The 19931-nt window shown below is 41.1% G+C and overlaps 1 protein-coding gene across 1 annotated transcript in view; it reads right to left on the bottom strand.

Moving 5' to 3' along the window:
* Positions 1 to 18527, bottom strand: part of PHF3 (PHD finger protein 3) — a 54747-nt gene extending 36220 nt beyond the window's left edge. Inside the window, exons 1-2 of the mRNA XM_056856278.1 lie at positions 18476 to 18527; positions 8466 to 8734 (exon numbers count right to left, since the gene is read on the bottom strand). Of these exons, the coding sequence (XP_056712256.1) occupies positions 8466 to 8709 (244 nt within the window). The 5' untranslated portion in view covers positions 8710 to 8734; positions 18476 to 18527. The remainder of the gene's footprint in view (positions 1 to 8465; positions 8735 to 18475) is intronic.
* Between the last annotated feature and the right edge of the window lie 1404 nt (positions 18528 to 19931).

The following is a 19931-nucleotide window of genomic DNA, read 5'->3' as shown; positions in this document are numbered from 1 at the left end:
GATGTGATTTGGACATCTCCCTCCTAACTACAGCCCTTCTGGCCTGTATGGCTACTGGACTGCATAGGTCCCAGAAATAATTTTCTGCATGTTGAAAGCAACAGCTGGGATGAGAGCATTTTTTTAATGCAGGCAAGGCAACACAGTACCCATTGTCTTCAATTTCTCCACAGGGAACAAAAACTTAAAATGCTGTCATAAAAATTAGGCTATAAGATTACAAAAATAATGATTCTTGTTTGTTTAAAGTACAGTCATTACTTTGAAGAACACAGCCAGTATAGTCCCACAAATTCAAGTAGCCCTTTTAATTTGTCCTCTTTATTCTGTGTATCTTTTTCATCCTGCACTATTATTTCTAGGAAATCTGCTTCAAAATCCATAAAACAGAAGTCAGATAATGTAAAATAAACAAATAGCACCCCACAAAAAATTAAATGTGTAACTGACACTGCAGTTACACAAGGATGACAATGCTAATCACTGCTGTGGCTCAATGGTAGAGCCTCTGCTTGCATGCAGAAGGTCCCAGGTTCACTCCCCAGCACCTCCAGTTAATGGGACTAGGCATGTAGGTGATGTGAAAGACCTCTACCTGAGACCCTGGAGAGCCCTGGAGAGTCTGACTAGACAGTACTGATTTTGATGGACCAAGGGTCTGATTCAGTATAAGGCAGCTTCATGTGTGCTCATTACAAAAATTTTAATCCTAATTCATCCCCATTGCTTCTTCCCATACAAAACACAATTCTTTAAAAGCACTCACAAGATCAGTTCATTTAAACATCTTCCTCCTTATAGTAGAACTTCACAACCTCGTTTATGATTGTTAACAATCAGTATTTTCATAGCATAGAATCTTCTGCTTGTACAACTTCTCTCCTTGACTCAGCAGTGCCTCTTTATACTCAGCAGTACCTCTTTATACTCTATAATAAAGTCTTTCAGGTAACACTTCTACACTAGCCTTCAGAGGAAATTTACAGAGTCAATTCCTTTTACACATTTGTGTGTGGCAGAAACATTTATGCAGCTTTCTGATAAGGCACATTTCTGGGTTGACAAATTTCTTCTGGGCAAGCAACTACCAAAATCCACTGTTGAAACTTCAGTGGCACAGATGTTTATGTAGCAGATACAAAGGGGGGATAGTTGGTAATTTTCTGCATTGGATGAATAAAGGTTAACATCTGAATCTGAACTGCTATTTTAAATTATTTTCCTTGGAAGCCACTTTGAGTCCTTTTCAGAATAATAAATCAGAACAAAAGAGTTAACAGTTTTATGTTGTAACTGTAAATTGTGCAATTCTCCCTTTTCTTTTCAATGCTGTCATTAGTTTGACAAATACGGTTGTAACACTTCTAGCTTTTATAACTTGCCAATTTCCTGATACCTGCCCTTGGCCTTCCAGAACAAAAACCCAGGAACCAGACCATGCAATAAACCAATATGCCAACTCTTTCCCTGTATGCACTGAAAACACTTTTCCCGGACCTAATAACACAAGTTATAACACCCTAATTTCAAGATACTGTGCACTACAGCTAATTGTACTGATAAGCAAGATCTTGATAACTTCAAGCCCCTTGAATTGCAAATAACTACTGAATACCCTGTCTTGTAACAGCCTCCAGAACAGATGACCAATAAAATGGTAAAACAGATTGAGGAGTAATGAGCGTAAATGCAGCATTATTCATACCAGAGGACTATCTGCCTAAATAAGAAAGTAGAGAGTAGACCCAATACACAAGCTGGGACATACATTCCCCAAAAGATATATGAAATAACTCACAATAAAACAGACAAAGGCAATACAGCAGTTAATACTGAATTCTTGGATTCAGAAAACAATAAGCAGAGATCATCTTGCAGAATGGATTTTTTCATCCTCTTTACTGCAGCTCTCCTTTACCCTGCCCAAAAGACAGCTCCTGAGGGCTAAGAGATCCTCAGGAACAGCATATGATGTGCATGGTAGATACACTCTAAAGTGAGACAAGCAGAAGTCTCCTTTGAATTACATAAGTGGGCTGGAACAAATATAAAACAAATGGCTGAAAATGGACTGCATAAAAATTAGTTGATCACTGTCCAAGTCTAGCTCCCGAAAGAATCCTTTCATCTCCAGCAGCCCGCTGGGACAGACAGAGCCCCCAGGAAGGGACTCTGAGAGGGCAATGATAGCAGCAGCCAAGAGCAGGCCTCACCGCTTCTCTCCCAGGGCCCTGGAGCAGCTGGCGCCATCCGTTAATGTTAATGCCCATTGCCCAAGCAGCAGCGACGATGCCAGGGAAGAACGGGCCTTCAAGGAGACCACCAAGCCAGCCAGCAATTGCAGCCGCAACAGAACCGTGGAGGAGACAGGCCAGGCAGGAGCATGGGGGGGCAGAAGAAGGAAGGCCTATCACAAGCCAGCCAGTGAGCAGCAAGAGAAAGACAGACAGGGGAGGTACTGGAAGCTGGAGGAAGTGATGCTCCAGCCCCTGGCACAGATAATGGCCCACATTGCAGGGGCAAGACCAGGAAGGTAGGGAAGAGGAATAAAAAGAGGCTCCACAACCAGGCTGATGAGGAGAGGGCCTTCAACCCTCACCCCATTTTCCTATTCCAGTGATGGCGAACGTTTTAGAGACCGAGTGCCCAAACTGCAACCCCAAACCCGCTTATTTACCGCAAAGTGCCAACACGGCAATTTAACCTGAATACTGAGGTTATCCCCTCTTAAAGGAATCTAGGCTAGATGCCATCACCACATCATGTGGCAAGGAGTTCCACAGGTTAATTACATGCTGGGTAGGTGGGTATCCCTCTTTTAGTAGGGGATTTCACTGAAAGGTGGGAGGCGCCGCAAAGCCCGAGCTGTGGCCCGAGCGCTCTGCTCCCCTCCAGCTATGCCACGCTGTGAGCTATGCTCCCCTCCAACCTAGCTCCTCTCCAACCCCACCACGGGAATCACCTTCGCCTCAGACTCAACAGGCTGCCATCCACGCCGCACCCTCACGCCACATGTGAGCCGCCCTGCCGCATGTGACGGGAGGGAGGAAGCGCTCCCATTGGGCTGCTGGGCAGAGGGGTGCGTGATGTGAGAAATGTCCTCAGGCACATGTGGAGAGGGGGAGGCAGCCCGGCCCCGCATCCCACTGGCTTTCTAGTAACGAACTCAGGCGAACTCTGTGCTGGGGTGATGGCGCGCGTGCCCACAGAGAGGGCTCTGAGTGCCCCCTCTGGCACACGTGCCATAGGTTCGCCACCACTGTCCTATTCTGAGGCCTAGTTGTGGAGATAGAGAGGTACAAGGGCGTAAGGCTGGGGGGGGGGGCACCAGCAAAGAAGGAGCCTCACAATCATGATGAAAGACAAATTGTCTAAATAAAATAAATACATTATGCCTTGGAACTATTATGGAACCACCAGGAGAGGCGATTTAGTTTAATCTACCACATCCAAGTTTTTATGCAAATAGTAAGCATTGTAAAAATGCTTGAAAACAGTGGTGGGGGAGAAGTTTTAAGGTACAGTTAACATGGTCAGGTCACTTCAGAAAACCTGGAACTTATTCATAGGCAGAATAAACAAAAGCTAGTATCACAGACCAGAAAAAGAAACAACGGCAAAAGAGTGTTGGTTTCATACAACAGAGTCAAGAAGTTATAAAGTTCTTCCTTTCAGATCTTGATCACAGGAAGAAAAAGAAAAAAATTAACAGACAGGCAGGTACAAACTAATTAAAAAGCAAGCCAAGAAGAAATGTGAGCAAATTACTAAAACTAATGAATTGTAAATACATGAGAAACAGTTAACTAGTCAACTGTGTAATTGATATAACAAAGAATGAAAGGTAAACCAGGAAGTTGCAAAGAAGCTGGAAGAATTATTTGTGCCAGACTTTGCTGTGTGAAACACTGTTTTCAGAAACAGAAGTTAGAGTGAACTTCTACAGCTAAATAGCTATAACTAATTAAATAGTAACTTTGCCAGTACTAGATGGCATTCATCCAGAATTCTTAAACAACTCAAAATGTGATGCTGTGATCTTCACTAAAATATATTAACTTGTTGTCTTAAGTTGGCTTCCTCCTAGTGCTCCATTAACAGTTTTAAAAAAGAAATTGAGAGAATTCAATTACAAACTGGTCATCCTAGCTTCTATCCTAGGTACAATTGTACAAGATTATTTAATGCTAGAAATCATTCCAGGTACAACAGGCTGGCTACTTTAGAAGATAGAGTGTTGGACTAGATTGACCTTTGGTCTGGTCCAGCAAGATAACTATTATGTTCTTGCCTTAGTTTTGACAGTTTTAATTTTAAGATGATAAAAAACACATAGGTTTTTTTTCCGGAAAGGGGTGCAATTTGTCACTCAGAGCAACTGGCTCTTTCTATACAGTTCTAAAACTAAATCTAAAACAGTACATTTTATTTCAAAAATTAATTTTGCTACACAATAGTTCTATTTGAGACCAGTAAGATTTCCTGAGCCTCTCACCAGTCTCATGGCCATCATGACTGTTTGAAAATGCACACAAAATAACCAGAACATGTTAAAAAATTAAGAAGCTTCTTTTACTTAATGTAGCCATCTTTTTCTGAACTCCACAAAGCTTGAAGTGAAGGTTCAGAATCAGAAACAACAAATCTTTCCAACACTATCTCTAGTCAGACAGATCATGGTTTGACCATTACAAGAACCACCCGTGGAAGTCCTTGAGCTCACATACTCCTCCTATCTCATAAAGTTCAGATATTTCAGTTCCTGAAAAAACAGTTTATCATGATCATATGAAAGGACAAACTGAGGCTTATTTGCTTATCTACAAATCACAATTCCAAACAAAAAGTTTAATCCTAATTTGTAGGCAATGCCAAAAAGAAAAAAAATGTTTGTCATTTCATCCACTTTCATGTTTTTGATGTTACAATAAAAACTGTAGGGTTTTTTTTAAAACCAGGTGTTTTTCAGTATAAAGCAGCATGTGAGGAGAGAGAATGCAAGCCAGAAGACTTCTGAAATTTATGATCGTAACAAGGAAACCATGGTTTGTTCATTATATCTGAACCGAGCCCTTAATTCTAACTGGAAAAATAAATTTGAGTCAATTTACTATGATGGAGTAGGATTTAAATAATAATAACAATAAGTTCAAAATAGCTACATTTCATTTATAGATGCCAACAAATGCAGCCCAATCCTTTCCTCAGAAACCAATTACATGAGTCTCAATCTTAGATAAGTATGTTAAGAACTACATTTTTAGTATGTATGATAATGGTGGATTGTTGAAGAGTTCGACACTCTTACAAAGTCTGACTGACTATCCAACTGTATTGCTATTCCTAAATTACATTAAAGAGATATTTCTTTTTGAGTTTTCTGTCCAAACTCATGAGTTTCTTCCACATTATAACAATACTTACTGGCCCAAATCCAAAAAGCTACCTGAACACTTGGCTATGCCTAATGAGATTTTTTACTTTTTTCAAATACCCTATCACTAATTGCTTTCAAGACTTCCCTCAGTAAGTGGTCACTGTTGGCAATGTAAGGAGATAGATGGAACTTTCTACCATACATGGTGGACATGCAAGAAGATAAAATAGTTTTGGATTGTTGTACATTCTGACTTTCAAAAAAATTTAAAGGTAAAATTTCCATTGGACTCCAAAACCATGCTGCTGAGAATATTACCAGCTGCTATTATGAAGTCTTTGGAGGAACTGGAAAGATATATGATCACAGCGGCAAGAATTGTTATAGCATTAAAGTGTAAGTTAAAAGAATGCCCAGACTGCAGAGATAAATTAGCAGAATATGCAGTGATGGCAAAGTTGACAAATCTAGTAAATAAAAGATCCAGCGAAAACTTTTTTTTTTTAAAAAGGGAACTGTATTATTTACATGCCATGTAAGGTTTGCATAAACAGTAAGAAAACTTGTTAGTTTTAAGATTTCATACTGCAAAAGTTAGTTATAAGGTTTAAATCTTATATGCATTATATTGGAGACGAAAAGGTTTAGATAGAATAACATATGAGTCAACATGATTGGATTGTAATGATAAAAAGGCAATTAATAAATAGTATTTTAGACTTTTATATTATATATAGAACTTATAATGAAATTATATGTATTAAGTGCACCATGGCACTTGATATACTGTATTGAACAGCAAGATGTTGTTATGTTATGTATTGTATGTTCAGTTTGTATTATACTGGTTTTGTTTAAAAACAAAACAAAAACAAAATTTAAAAAAGGGCCTGATTGAAAGTTGTGAAAGGGCAGCATATAAGTTCAATAAATAAATAAAAAAACAATAAATAAATGGCTGCCCCCCCAAAAAAATGGCCATTGTTAACAGCCTGAAGAAATTAGAATCCATTTATATAGATATTACTTTTTAGTAATAGTTGTAAGACATTTTCACAGTACTCGGTTTCTTAAAATGTTTTTGCTTTTAAGTCTCCAATACTCTTTTATATTAGCAGTATACTAAGTGTTGTAGTGCCAATGTTCCACTGATAGTCTAAGTCTCAACAATAGTTGCTGCAGAAATTTGAGACTGGAAAGTTACTCCATAAGTATATATGAAGTATTTCAATTCAACAATACCCAAATCATGAAAAAAATATTGTTAGATTTTTATTTATTGAAATAAATTAGTCCAACCCACACTTTAGAACAGCAGAATGTACCATACTTTAAACACCACTAGGCAATATGTATTCTGTCACATGTTATACTGGCAGGAGTTTACATTCTTCAATTGTAATCTGTTCTACTTAACTATTTTAGGCACTATCACAAAGTCCTATTCTGTCTGCAGAAATAACAAAAGGGGAGTTCAGGGCTGAATCATCAACATAGGAAGGACAGAAGTTAGGGGCATATGGTAGAAACATGGGAAGGGACAAAGCCCCTGCATGTTTTTTTGGGAACATAATTAAACTACTTCCAGAAGAGGCACTACTTAAAATTTCTAAGGACCACTAAACCAAAGTTTTTTTCCAAACGGGAATATAGGGTCCTTAGTAAGGAGGCTGATTGCTTCTCATATATCCAGGTAACATGAAAATGGAGGACTTTTTGTTTTCTATAATGGGCACAAACTTTCTGCCTTAAGGGAAGGGGATGGAATTGTCTCCCCTCCTTTTCAAACCCTGGGAGCTCGAAGGACTGCTGCTCCCTACAGTCACCTATCATCCAGATCACCTCATAGCCAGAAAATGTGATGACTGGTTGCTGGGAACCAACAGCTTAACCCCAGGAAATCTAACTGCTTGAACAGCACCAAGAAGGTACAGTCCTAATGCAGTGATCATAATACTTCTTGTATAAAACTGAAGTGGTTTTCTGTCTCTTCTACAACGGCAAAGGAGTTTAGCATACACAGAGAGCAGGATGCCACTCCATATCCATAGAAAACAACTGCCAAGGGCACTTTCCAACTGAACATCAGAAGTTCAGCTTTTGTGTGCCGCTGGTCTTTTTCTATTTCTACAAGCAGCTCTCTGAATGTTTTTCCAAGCCTATTCTTCCCCAAATTAAACAGGCCTCTACCTCAAAATTATTAACCAATAAGGAAGTGGGCTTTTTGGGGGGGGGGGGCTATCTCTGCTACAAAGTCCCTTCCAGTCAAGAGCTGAGATTGCTCATAAGTTGGGTCAGGTCGTGTACAGACAACAAAAATGTTACTTTTATTGTAGCTAAGCAAGAGACATAGCAGGACAGGATACAGCAGGACAGAAACCTCGAGAGGGCACACACAGATGGCTGCATACAGTTCGAAAATGGGCTGTCCACCAGGGGGTGTGAACCACTTAAGGGAGGAGAAGGCCTGAGAGACCATGGACTTTTTTTGTTCAAGAAAAGAGTCTCATACTGCTAAAATTTGAGAACCAAGTATATAGACTATAGAATTATATAAAGAAACTGAAGAATGTTCCAATTTTACATTAAAATTATTTAACACAGCAGATACCTGGAACAGGAGAACCATTTTCCGGCACTATAACTCAAAAGCAAACAAGAGAAAATTCTTGCACTGTGACACAATCCACTAGACCAAAACTATCTTGAGAGATGCATACTCAGTCTCTTCTAAACTCCTCTATGAAGGAGTTTTTCAAAGCTTTCTTTATAAAATTTGAAGGAACATTTTGAAACTGAGGCAGCCTAAAGCTGCTGGTTATATTTACTCATGAGAGGCATAACACTATACACAAACCAAATCACTATATTGGTAAGATAAATACTAACAAACTGAAAAAATCACTCTAATCATGCCTGCGCACATACCATATATCATGGATATTTCAGAAGTGAAGGACAGCTAGTGGTTTAACTTTATGCTCAAAGCCATGAAACAGCACAAAAAAAGAGAATCATATTTTCAGGGGACAGCACTAGATACTGCTGCTCTATTTAAAAGTGTAGTCTTAAAAATATTAAGAGTTACCTGTTGAACAAGGCATCTGGAAATTGGGATCAGTGCTATCCAAAACAGGCAAACAGAACTGAGCACTTGCAGATCCTAGCATAGGGTCCTTATCACTGAGCATGTTCTTCAGCGAATCCTCTAAGACATTTTGACTTGTACTAAAATCCTCACAGACTTCATTCTCCAGGGTGGATCCTAGAAATAGGGCATCATCTAAGTGTTCAGTAGGAATTAAATGGTTAAATGTATCAACTATATCCATGAAGACTCCTGTGTGTCTTTAATCCCTATAGAAAGACAAGAAAAATACCATAAGAAAAATAAACTATGAATTATAAATTAGCTAAAAAATTTACAAATTTGATTTGGCTTACTACTAATTGGTAACCAATTTGGCCTTTAATTTGTGTTGCAATAACAGAAATCCTGGTTATTTAGTTTCAGGTTTTGTGCACTTTATGTAAGAGCCCGTCTACTTTTTTGGCAGCAAACACAGTCTTTGAACCTCAGTCACTGCTTTTCCCTCTCAAAGCTATGAGGCAGTATTTACAAGGGATAACTAGCAGATATACGAGTGTGCTTAGCCCTTTCCTCTAGTCAACGTGACAAAAGCAGAAGAAAGGAGAGAAGGATACATCATGCCCACTGCTTCTCCCCTGCAAGCCCCCCACCCAGCACACACACCTTTTTTTCTCTGAGACGTGTGTCTGCTGTGTCAAAAGGGGAACGGCAACAGGGGACAGACTGCAGGGGGGAGATTAAAGCACCCCTCCATCACTACCTACCATTTGATACCCATCCCCTCACACCACTTTGCCAAATATAAAAGCAAGGGTTGCTAGACCCATGTTTTTGCTGCCAAAAGCACTGCTTCTACACCTACATAACATGGAAAAACTAAAGGCACTGAAATTTGGGTGTCCCATTACATCGTGCCAAAGAGATGGCTAATCATTTTCAATTCCCTCTGAAGTTGACTAAGTTGTATGTTCTTTTGAAAAGCTGTGACCATGCAAGGTGAAGCACTCTCTCAGGTCACAATAAAAAATTGCTCCTAAAACAAAAGAATCATCTTTTAAGATCTGATAATTATTTCTAGGTTACTTTATTAAATTTGTCTTAATTCTATTATAAATACACCCAATTAATGAGTAAATATGCACTGGACCCTATCAACATAATTCTCTACAAGAAAACTGGAACTAGTCTCATTTCAAAGTCACTGCCCGTACCCCAATCATTCTTCTCAGCAAAGTTTGAAGCCTTCCTCCAATTTAAGTGGCTCTCGCACTCCCAGAAGAGCCACTTAAAGGTGGAGTAAAGTGCACTCAGCTGAAAGAAGGCTTCAAACATTTCTGAGCCAAATGATAGGATAGACACTAGTATTTTTACCTAAAGACATCATAAAATATTGGTATGTGGGATTAAGAACGCCAGGCAACAGCAAATGTTCAGGAAGGTTGAATTTTAGCATAGCTGCATGTTGGGGATATAAAAAAATACTAACTGCTAATCGAAATATACAAACACTAGTTATGATCTATTATAATCTTAGGTTTCAACACTCAGTCCTTTAATTGTTGATCAAGCTTTCAGACTCTCCTCAATGGGATCTACATGAAACTGGGCCACCTAGAATGCTAAAAGCAGCAGTTGGCTCCATAACAAATTTCCAGCAAGGTTTTTTTTAAAAAATGGTGTTTACCAAAAGCAGTCTGGTTTCTAGTCCGGTAATATTCAGTTCCATCAACTGAAAGTCCCCTGTCAATTTGATAGGCAATAATCATAAAAAGTGACAGCACAGCCAAAGAACTAGGCTAAGTCAAATCATCAGTAAAGTTACACTGAACTTTGAGAGCCTGTTATATTTAAGCTCTACTAGGAAGAAAAAAAAAACTTCAAATAGATATTCTGTTGCCACAACATCTACTACTGCTCATATCAATAAGAACAAGAGGTTGGTGTTTCCGCTCCAAAGACATTTAAAAGTTATGTTCTCCTTAATTCAAAAACAGATGTGGCCAATATCCAATATTTTATTTGGACAATTTAGCGGCCTGAATCCACAAAGCATAATCTGTAATTACCAGTGGTCTGCAGCAGTGCAACATGTAAAATCTCTGAACTCATACTTAATGAGCATTTCTCTAATTGGCAGCTTTGTGCTTATCTCATATCAACTCTGGTCTCTGTAAAAGCTGGGGCATTTTCAAATTGGAAGCATTCTGTGTAATTAGTTAATGTTTGCAAATGAGAATCTCCGGCAAAAGAACTCTGATACTTCCCACCTTCAACACACACAGATACAAACTTAACTACCAGAACCAACTATTAACAGATTGCTAGCTACATAAACATAAGAACGGCCCTGCTGGATAAGACCAAGGCCCATCAAGTCCAGTAGTCTGCTCACACAGTGGCCAACCAGGTGCCTCTAGGAAGCCACAAACAAGACAACTGCAGCAGCACCATCCTGCCCGTGTTCCACCACACCCAAAACAATAGGCATGCTCCTCTGATACTAGAGAGAACAGGTATGCAGCATGACCAGCATCCATTCCAACTAATAGCTATGAATACCTCTTTCCTCCATGAACATGTCCACTCCCCTCTTAAAGCTAATTGTAGAGGACACAGTCATCTCTAATTTAAAAATCTTAAGAACTTTCTTGGGTTTAAAGGACTGCCAACTCCTGTGGCTGCTGTCAACAGAAGGAAAATGGAAAATGATAGACAAGCATTCAAACAGCCTCTGCAGAGATCAAACCAGTAGAGTGTAGAAACATACAGAAGCCTGTCTTCAATGCACACCCTGCTAGCTATTCCTAGCAGTGGTGCAGAACCTGGGTGCTCCAGCTGATCTGAAAAAAGCTTTCTCTTGCCCATCTTAGGAAATCACAACATGGTAAGCTCTTGCTACTTTTTAAAAATATCATGTATCAGTCTCCAACTGGCTTTTTCCATACCCTTCTTACTAGCTGAAAACTTTACATCAGGGGTGTCCAATCTTTTGGCTTCCCTGGGCCATAATGGAAGAAGTTTTGGCTTCTCTGGGCCTCATTAGAAGAAAAACTACGCAATCAAGTTACCAAAAAAAAAAAAAAATCGCAAAAAAATCTCATCATGTTTTAAGTAAGTTTACGATTTTGTGTTGGGCCGCATTCATAGCCATCCTGGGCCGCATGAGGCCTGGGGGCCGCAGGTTGGACAAGCCTGCTTTACGTGTACAGTTCCTGAAACAGATCAAGTCTCCATCCTGAATTTATAATCCAAGGCTCAACAAATCCCAGGTGCCAAATTATCATAGTTTGTGTGTCAGCATGGTGGTTACGGTGTTGGACTAGGAGCTGGGAGACCCAGGTTCAAATCTCTACTCTGCCACAAAGTTCGCTGGAAGCCCTTGGGCTAGGTCACTCTCCCACAGGCTAACCTACCTCACAAGGTTGTTGCAAGGGTAAAATCGAGGCAAGAACTATGTACACTACCCTGAGCACCTTGCAAGAAGAGTGGGATAAAAAATGTGCTAAATTTAAAAAAAAAAACAGAAATTTATCATGGCACCTAGTATTTTCAAAAATGATTTTACTGTAGCTTCTCTTGACAACCCTTCAATGAAAGTACAAAGCTGTTATTTTGCATCTGAATATATTCTGCTGCTAGGGTTGCCGACCTCCAGGTACTAGCTGGAGATCTCCTGCTATTACAACTTATTTCCAGCCGATAGAGATCAGTTCACCTGGAGAAAATGGCTGCTTTGGCAATTGGACTCTATGACATTGAAGTCCCTCCCCTACCCAAGCCCTGCCCTCTTCAGGCTCCACCCTAAAAACCTCCCACCAGTGGAGAAGAGGGACCTGGCAACCCTATCTGCTGCAAGCGATTTTTTAAAAAACGTACGTGAAGTTCTTGTCACTGCTTGCTTATAAACCTTTACTTTAGATCCTTCAATTGTGGTGGATGAATTCATTTCTTAACCAGCTGCTTCCTCTTCTGACTCAAATATTCAATTAAATGGAGCTTTTTGAAAGAATAATGAAATTATACGAAATTTCAGAGAAGAGGTTAGGGTCAGCAATTAGCATTTTGTTGTGGCAACAACAATTGGGATTACTCCTCCTTTAGTTCTCTACAACACTTTTGTGGTAGCATTAATAACATTACAGGAAATGTTGAAAAAAGCTTAGGATTGAGTTTTGTTGTAGAAACAATTAGAAAATGTAGTAACTAATATACAACACGATGACGGCTAAAAATGAAGGCTAGCATTCCAAATAAAATTAGTCAACTTGTTTTAATCTTTCCCCTCTTGAGAATTACTTTTTCTTCTCTTTCAGCTGCCAATCTTATTTACCAATAAATTTAAACAATAAATACATCAGCAAGGGAAGGGATGGGGATTAAATAAATAGGATAGGTAAATAATAAAAAGGAAGGGAGGGAGGGAGGCCAGTAAGAGGGAAAGAATCACTGTCCTCAACCACAATAGAGAATCATGCTTTCTATTTGATCACATTTTTGAACCTCATATCTTATATATTTAAATATGTGAAGCAGGAATTCTAAGCACTGGATATAGAAACTCAAATCTCATTCTATATAATTAAATCAGACTGTGGATTTCAAAGAAGAATCTGAATATCAATGTATCTGATAAGTAAATTTCCTGGCCTCTCTGTGGATGACAAAAGACAAAAAACCAGGACCACCTATAAACATGGCAGGGGTCTCAATGTACTTTGGGAGACCTACCAGACAACAGAGAAAAATAAGACTTTTAAAATTTACCAAAGGAAAAGGCAAAAGCAATCTTTTAAATGGACTAATGAGGACTAAATATACTTCAGAAAGGACAGCATGTTGAGAGCAGCCAAATATCAGTTAAAAGAAACAGTTTTGAAGAACTGAAAATCAGTCTGTTCAAGCGCTAGAAAGTGTGTACAACGTCTGAGGAGAGGAGAAGTGTTTCCAAATTCTTCTTTCCTTCCATAAAGTCTCACAGTCCCCCCCCCCCAGCTTATTACACAAGTTTCAGTCCCACCAGTTTATCAATATGAAGGTGTGTGTGCATATACACACACACTCTCTCTACACAAAAGTATGTTGGGCAGATTTCACACATCAGATATTTACTGCTAAAGTAGCCCTCCGTTAAAGCTTTCAAGACTTCTCCCAGTAACTGTAAACTGCACAGTCCTGGATCTCTATTGACAAGATTTGCTTATGATGTAAATATAAATAAATGAGTTTTGTCACAATTTATTCACTTAAGTATCTCAAAACCAAAAATTGTAAGTAAGTTAACTGACTTTAAATACAAAATCAGTTTTTGCCCAGTTATACTTTAGAAACTTATCCCAACCCCATTTTCTTTATTTCCACATCTTAAGCAGCTGAAATTTCAGCAGCCCAACCAAACTACATTCATATAGTGCACTTATGCCTTGATCCTTGACATGCTTACTTTGAAGTAAGTGCTCACACAATAATTTAAACTACTTATTTAGGGTCATATCCATGCTTCACATTCAGAATCTTTTGTTCTATATACTACGTGCTGGATCCCACAATCTGTCAGTGGAAGGTGCTGATGGTCGCAGATCTTTCCTACATTCCTCCAGTGGTCTTTTACAACTCTGGGAAAGTTTATTGCCAGGGTCAAAGGACTTGTGTGGACTCACAGCCATGCGGGTTGGGATGCTGCAGTTAGGGAGGGAGAAGGGAATGAAATTTGCCCTCCTTTTCTGTTCCATCAATACAGCTCCACTCACAGAAGGACCCAATCCAGTGGCTCTTAACAATTTGGTTGACCTACCAAACAAAAGTGACTTTTTAGCAGACACGTTAAAGTTGTGACCAGCTAGGAATAAGTGGCTTGCCAACCTTGTATTGCCTGAGGCTGCAAATAGAACAGGATCACCAAGTTTCCAGTGGGCTGCAATACATGGCTGATATACAGGAACTGCAATTCTGACAGGCCTAACTTAATGAAGCATCACACTCTTTAACATAAAACTATCTGTGCCTGTAGTCAAAATGACAGCCAACCAGGCAATATAATAATTGCCTCCACTACATTAGGCAACACACACAATTTACATTTTAATTATGCCAAACTATTGTGTCCAAATTCACACCACTTCAAAGCCATCGCCAAATAACTTTGATAAAACAGAACCCACATGGCAAGACTGTGCAATATATCCACAAGATTGACCAGTCCCAAGATTTTTTCACTAGCCTGCCTACCTACACATGTCGGCATCAAGACATCTGGGCATTAAAAATCTGAATTTTTCGAAGTTTCCCTGAATGACCATCTGGAGGCTATTTGCACAATAGGCCCCGTGCCTACCTCCCCCCCGCCCCGCCACATATGGATCTCTATCTGCTGCAAGCTTCTACACAGGAAAAAATGCTTCTGTCTTCCATACAGAAATTAGTGGCTAGATCAAACCAGCCAAGTCTGCAGCCAGCATATCCCTGTCATCAGTCATCTACCAAGCTCACCCAAGCCTCAGAGAAAACTTGTATGTGACCTATGTATTTCTTCTAGACTGTTTTCCTCTTAAAATGGATGCAAAAGCAGGCAGGCTTCCCTGCTTCTCTTAAGGACTGTAGTACTCCAGCCTATCAATGGTTTGTAAAGGGCACCTACATACTCAGAGGCAGTAAACCTCTGAATCCAAGTGCTAGGAGGCAACATTGGGGGAAGGCCCTGGCCTCTGTGCCCTGTTCGTTGGCCTTCTAGGGCAACTGGCTGGCCACTGTGTGAAACAGTATACTGGACTAGACAGATCACCAGTCCAATCCAGCAGGGCTCCTCTTATGTTTTTTTTTTTTAATTAACCTTTCCATTTCTATCCCATCCTAACACTACCAAAAACAGCAGAGTAAAACGTCCAAATTCTAAAAGCAGAACACACAAAAAACTATTTAAGCCATGGACTGCTTCTTGACCTATCGCCTCCTCCTGGGACTGGACACTGAGCCTGTGGAGCCCTTAGACAGGCTCCGGCACAGCTGCTCTCTGCCTTTCTTGTCCCCGAAGCTGGCAATACCTATTATGAAATACTTTGTCTTTTAGAACAGTTTTGGCTGCCCTGACAATGATTCCTAATATCTATGTATCCAATGCCAATGGTTCCTAATATCTATGTATCCAACTCTGTTGAATCTGTAGGCACTTTTGGAATTTTGAGAATACGGAGTGGGTGCCATCAGCCAGTGTAGATAAACTTGGACTGGAGTAAAATGGTCCCTATGACTATATATGTAATTATTGTACGACCACTAAGGCATACTTTTAAAATATACAATGTTATGTATTCATGCATGTAGTTTGGATCTGATAAGAAAATAAATATTGGACATGTTTTATTTCTTCCCAAAATTGTTTTCTTCTGTGGCTTAAAAATTTCTAGACATTTTACATCTCTAACAACAGAGAGTCAAGACCAGACCTTTTATTAAAGAGTATCTTCCATTAAACTCAATGGAACATCTGCATTAACAAATTTGGAGGAATGGGCTTATTTAGTTATTAAAATGTTTATTTTTCACCCTTCTCCCAAAATGCCCAAGAGGCATCATTGACATTAAAAACTCATCAGCATTAAAACAATCTACATCCAGCCCATAGCATAAACTCAAAATAACCTTTATAAGTATTAACAGAGACACTGCTCATAACTAAACTCCTTTCTGAAATAAAATGATCTTACATCTCCTTGTGAAAATGAGAAGAAACAGATCCACAAATCTTCCTTAAGCAGGCTGTTCCATATGGTGGGACCCAAAACTGAGAGCATAAACTGAGGGAAATGAATATTCTTGGAGGGCAGCACACAGGATGTGATGGGGAAAGTATTGGCACAAAGTTCATACAAAGAAAGCCAGTCCTTCTGATATCTGGATCCCAGCTCATGAGGGGTTCTGAAGGTAAGAACCAGCACCATAAATTGATCCTAGAATTGAATATGAAGCAAGTGAAGTAGCTTTAACAGTGGTGTGATGTGTTCATACTGGCTAGTTCTGTTAACAAATAGAGCCATTAAACCATTAAGGACAGCCCCATAGTGAATTGCAATAGTCCAACCCTGAAGCTACAGCAATGTGGATCAGCATAGAACAGCCGAGCCCAGAAGAGGAGACAGTTTATAAGCAAGATGAAACTGAAGGAATGTACTCTTACTAACAATATCCATTTGTTTCTCCAACAACAAAGCTAGGCCCAAGAGCACTCCCAAACTCTTTACATGGTCTGCAAAACAGAATGCCTCGCTGTCCAAAAAACTGATCACACCCTTCTACTGAATCAGTCTTGCTTACATGCATCACCTCTGTCTTGCCTGAATTAAGACACAGCTAGCTCTGTCTCAGTAGCTATTGTGTGTGTGTGTGTTAAGTGCCGTCAAGTAGCTTCCGACTCATGGCAATCCTATGAATGAAAGTCCTCCAAAATGTCCTATTTTTGACAGCCTTGCTCAGATCTTACAAATTGAAGGCTGTGGCTTCCTTTTCCTCAGTAGCTATTACAAACTCTATATGCAACAGCTCTAATTATAAGCAGAGCTGATCGTTTGTACCCTCTGTCCACGTGGTGCAAGTTACACTGCCACAACAATGCATAAATCAGGTAAAGGGGAGAGGTGTGGTATTAATAGCTGAGGCCAATGGCTACAACCAACTAGTTCTCCACATTAACAGAGCCATCACACAGCACGTTTTTGACAACCTTAACATTTGTAAACTGAAAGCAAGTTCTTACCTAACATCAAAGAAGTGCCCCGCGGACCTCATGATCGAGCACAAAATCATGCATGAAACTTCTCTGAAAAGCTGCTGCCATGCTATAAAAGTACATCCCACACAACATTTTAAACAGGTGAGCTATGGTTAGAAACTGTAAAAGCCCAGCACCTGTTGGGAAGGTTCTACATATGTACGGTCCATTATGAGTTGCAAGCGGAAGTAAGAAAAATGCTCAGATCAAACCACTAGAAGTATCAGTAAAGACATCAAGACCTGTAGTTGAAGCTTATCTGCAGAGACAGAGAAGCTTATCTGCAGTCAGAGGGGGGGGGGGGAGAGACATTGACAAGCAGGGCTGGATGCTGTAGCAACTTCAAACAATCAGCAAAGAACATATCGTGGCTCATTAGAAATGGGGTGGGAGGGAAGACATGAACTTGATTAACATAATAAAGATCACAGAGTGCTACTGTGTGAACACTGTGTACACTTGCAGAAGTGCAGAAGGCATCCGAGCAATGCAAAGTAAAGGCATGTGTGCGCAACCAAGATCACTGAATGCTAATGAGTTTTCCCAGAAAACCTACTATATACATAGCCAGTTTGGTTCCACAGGCACAGCAAGGTTATTTGCTAATTCAATGCACATGGATAAAATAAAGACGGTAATTATTTCAGATCAATTAACAGGACACAAGTGCAGATCAGGTAACAGGCGCCAGACTAATGGTGGTTGAATGAAGCAGCAACCGTGACACTTTGTGGTATAAGTCCCACCACCCTCTACAGGACTTGCTTTCCAGCCAATGAGCTTATTAAGTAGGGATTACACTGTCCAGTGTAAAGATAGGAGAAAATGATTAGTGGACGTCGAGTGGCAACACAGGAGGCAAAAGAAACAAAAACGAGAGGCATCCGGAAGGGACCCGAGATGAGAAGCATGGATTGAAAAAGGAGGGATTATGGTAGTTGTTGCCCAGGGCGTCCAACTGAGCATTAGCAGGGGCCAGGAGGTGTGACAGGGCGGCCAAGGGCCTCCAGGAGGGGGCACAAGAGGCGAGGGGTGGGGCTACGTGCAGAGGCCAAGAAAGGGGAGGACGAGGAGCGGGGCAGGTAGGATGAGCCACGAGACGGACGTTCGGGCTGAGGCGCCTACGGGGGCCGAGAGGGCAAAGGGAGGCGGAGGCGGTTGCGATCCATCAGCGCTAACGATAAACAACCCGAAGCCTTCCCACCTAGGCCTCGGTACCTCCCAGCCTAAACAAGGCCGCGTTTACCTGCCGTGGCCGCGCGCTCCCTCCTTTGGCCGGGCCTTCGGGTCTTCCCCTCCCCCTTTTTTTTCTGCCTGTTATCGCGACCTCCGTTCGCTCCGCAGCCCCAGGCCGGAGGGGGGGGGGAGGGCGGCCGTGCGGAAGTAGAAAGGCGGGGGGAGAAGGCTTGGCGGTGGGCGGGGCCAGAGCGGGTGGCTGTTGCTGCTTGGCTGGCTGAGGGGAAACACGTCCGGGTTCCTTCCGTTTTCCTCCCCCCCCCCTCCCCCACCAGCAGGTTGTCCCTCCCAGCCTTCTGACCTGGCGCGCGCTGCTAGCGAGGTTCGCGCGCGCGCGGCCGGCCGCCCACTTGGCGCGCGTGCTTGAGAGCCCCAGTATAGGGGGCGGAAGGAAGGGAGGACGGACCGATCGGCAGCAGAGCGAGCCTCACGTGACCCAGCTGTTGACGCGCAGCGGCCTCGCGCGCGTGCGCAATCCTTTCCAAACCCCGTAAAAATCCGTTTGGCCTTGTGATGAGACGGACTGCATCGATTTAAATTTCAGTTTAAAAGTCCTTCCTGGAGAAGAAGCGCTTGTTTAAGGAAGACTTAGGAGGGAAAAAAACAAATATTTCGTTTTGTATGCTTAACGACATATTTTAAATAATTCCCAGTGGGTCGCCGTGTTAGTCTGTCTGCAGTAGTAGAAAAGGGCCAGAGTCCAGTAGCACCTTCAAGACTCACAAGAATATTTTCTGGCAGGGTATGAGCTTTGGTGAGCCACAGCTCACTTCTTCAGATATAGCTAGAATGTGAATCCATCGGTCTTTACATTCTAGCTGTATCTGAAGAAGTGAGCTGTGGCTCACCAAAGCTCATACGCTGCCAGAAAATATTCTTGTGAGTCTTTAAGGTGCTACTGGACTCTTGCCCTTTTCCACTACATATTTTAAAGTCTGTTTTTGTTGTCATCTTTCCCTTCGTCCTCTAAACCCGAATAAAATTCTAGGGGGAAAATGAAACAATCGTATGAAATGCTGAAGGGAGGGGGTTATCCAAAACCTCACCCTTGGATCTAGAATTTCTGACCCCTTAATACCAGGAGTCTGTGGGGGCAGTTGTTATTACTAACGGCGTAATTCAAAACATGTTTACATGAAAGGGAAATTCCTCTGAGTCCTAGTTAACGCAAACTGCAGATGCGAGGCCTTAAATCTATTATTGGAATACGCTGTGTGGCTGGATATGTCTCCATGGGTGGAGGTGGGGGGGGGACCCTGTTTATGCAAATCTACAATCTCGAAGAAGAGAAAACCTTTCTTCGTGATTTCTCTCTGTATGCAAGGAGTGGTTTTCCAATAGAGATGGGAGGCTGGAATTCTGGAATTACAATCCGTCACTAGACTAGAGAGCCACTTTCCCCTGGAGAAAATGGCAGCTTTGAAGGTGGCATCACAGCCCTAAGGAGCGCCTTTCCCTCCCCAAAT

This window comes from Euleptes europaea, chromosome 10 (assembly GCF_029931775.1).
Source record: "Euleptes europaea isolate rEulEur1 chromosome 10, rEulEur1.hap1, whole genome shotgun sequence".
Lineage (NCBI taxonomy): Eukaryota > Metazoa > Chordata > Lepidosauria > Squamata > Sphaerodactylidae > Euleptes > Euleptes europaea.
This window is presented reverse-complemented; position numbering and strand designations above follow the sequence as displayed.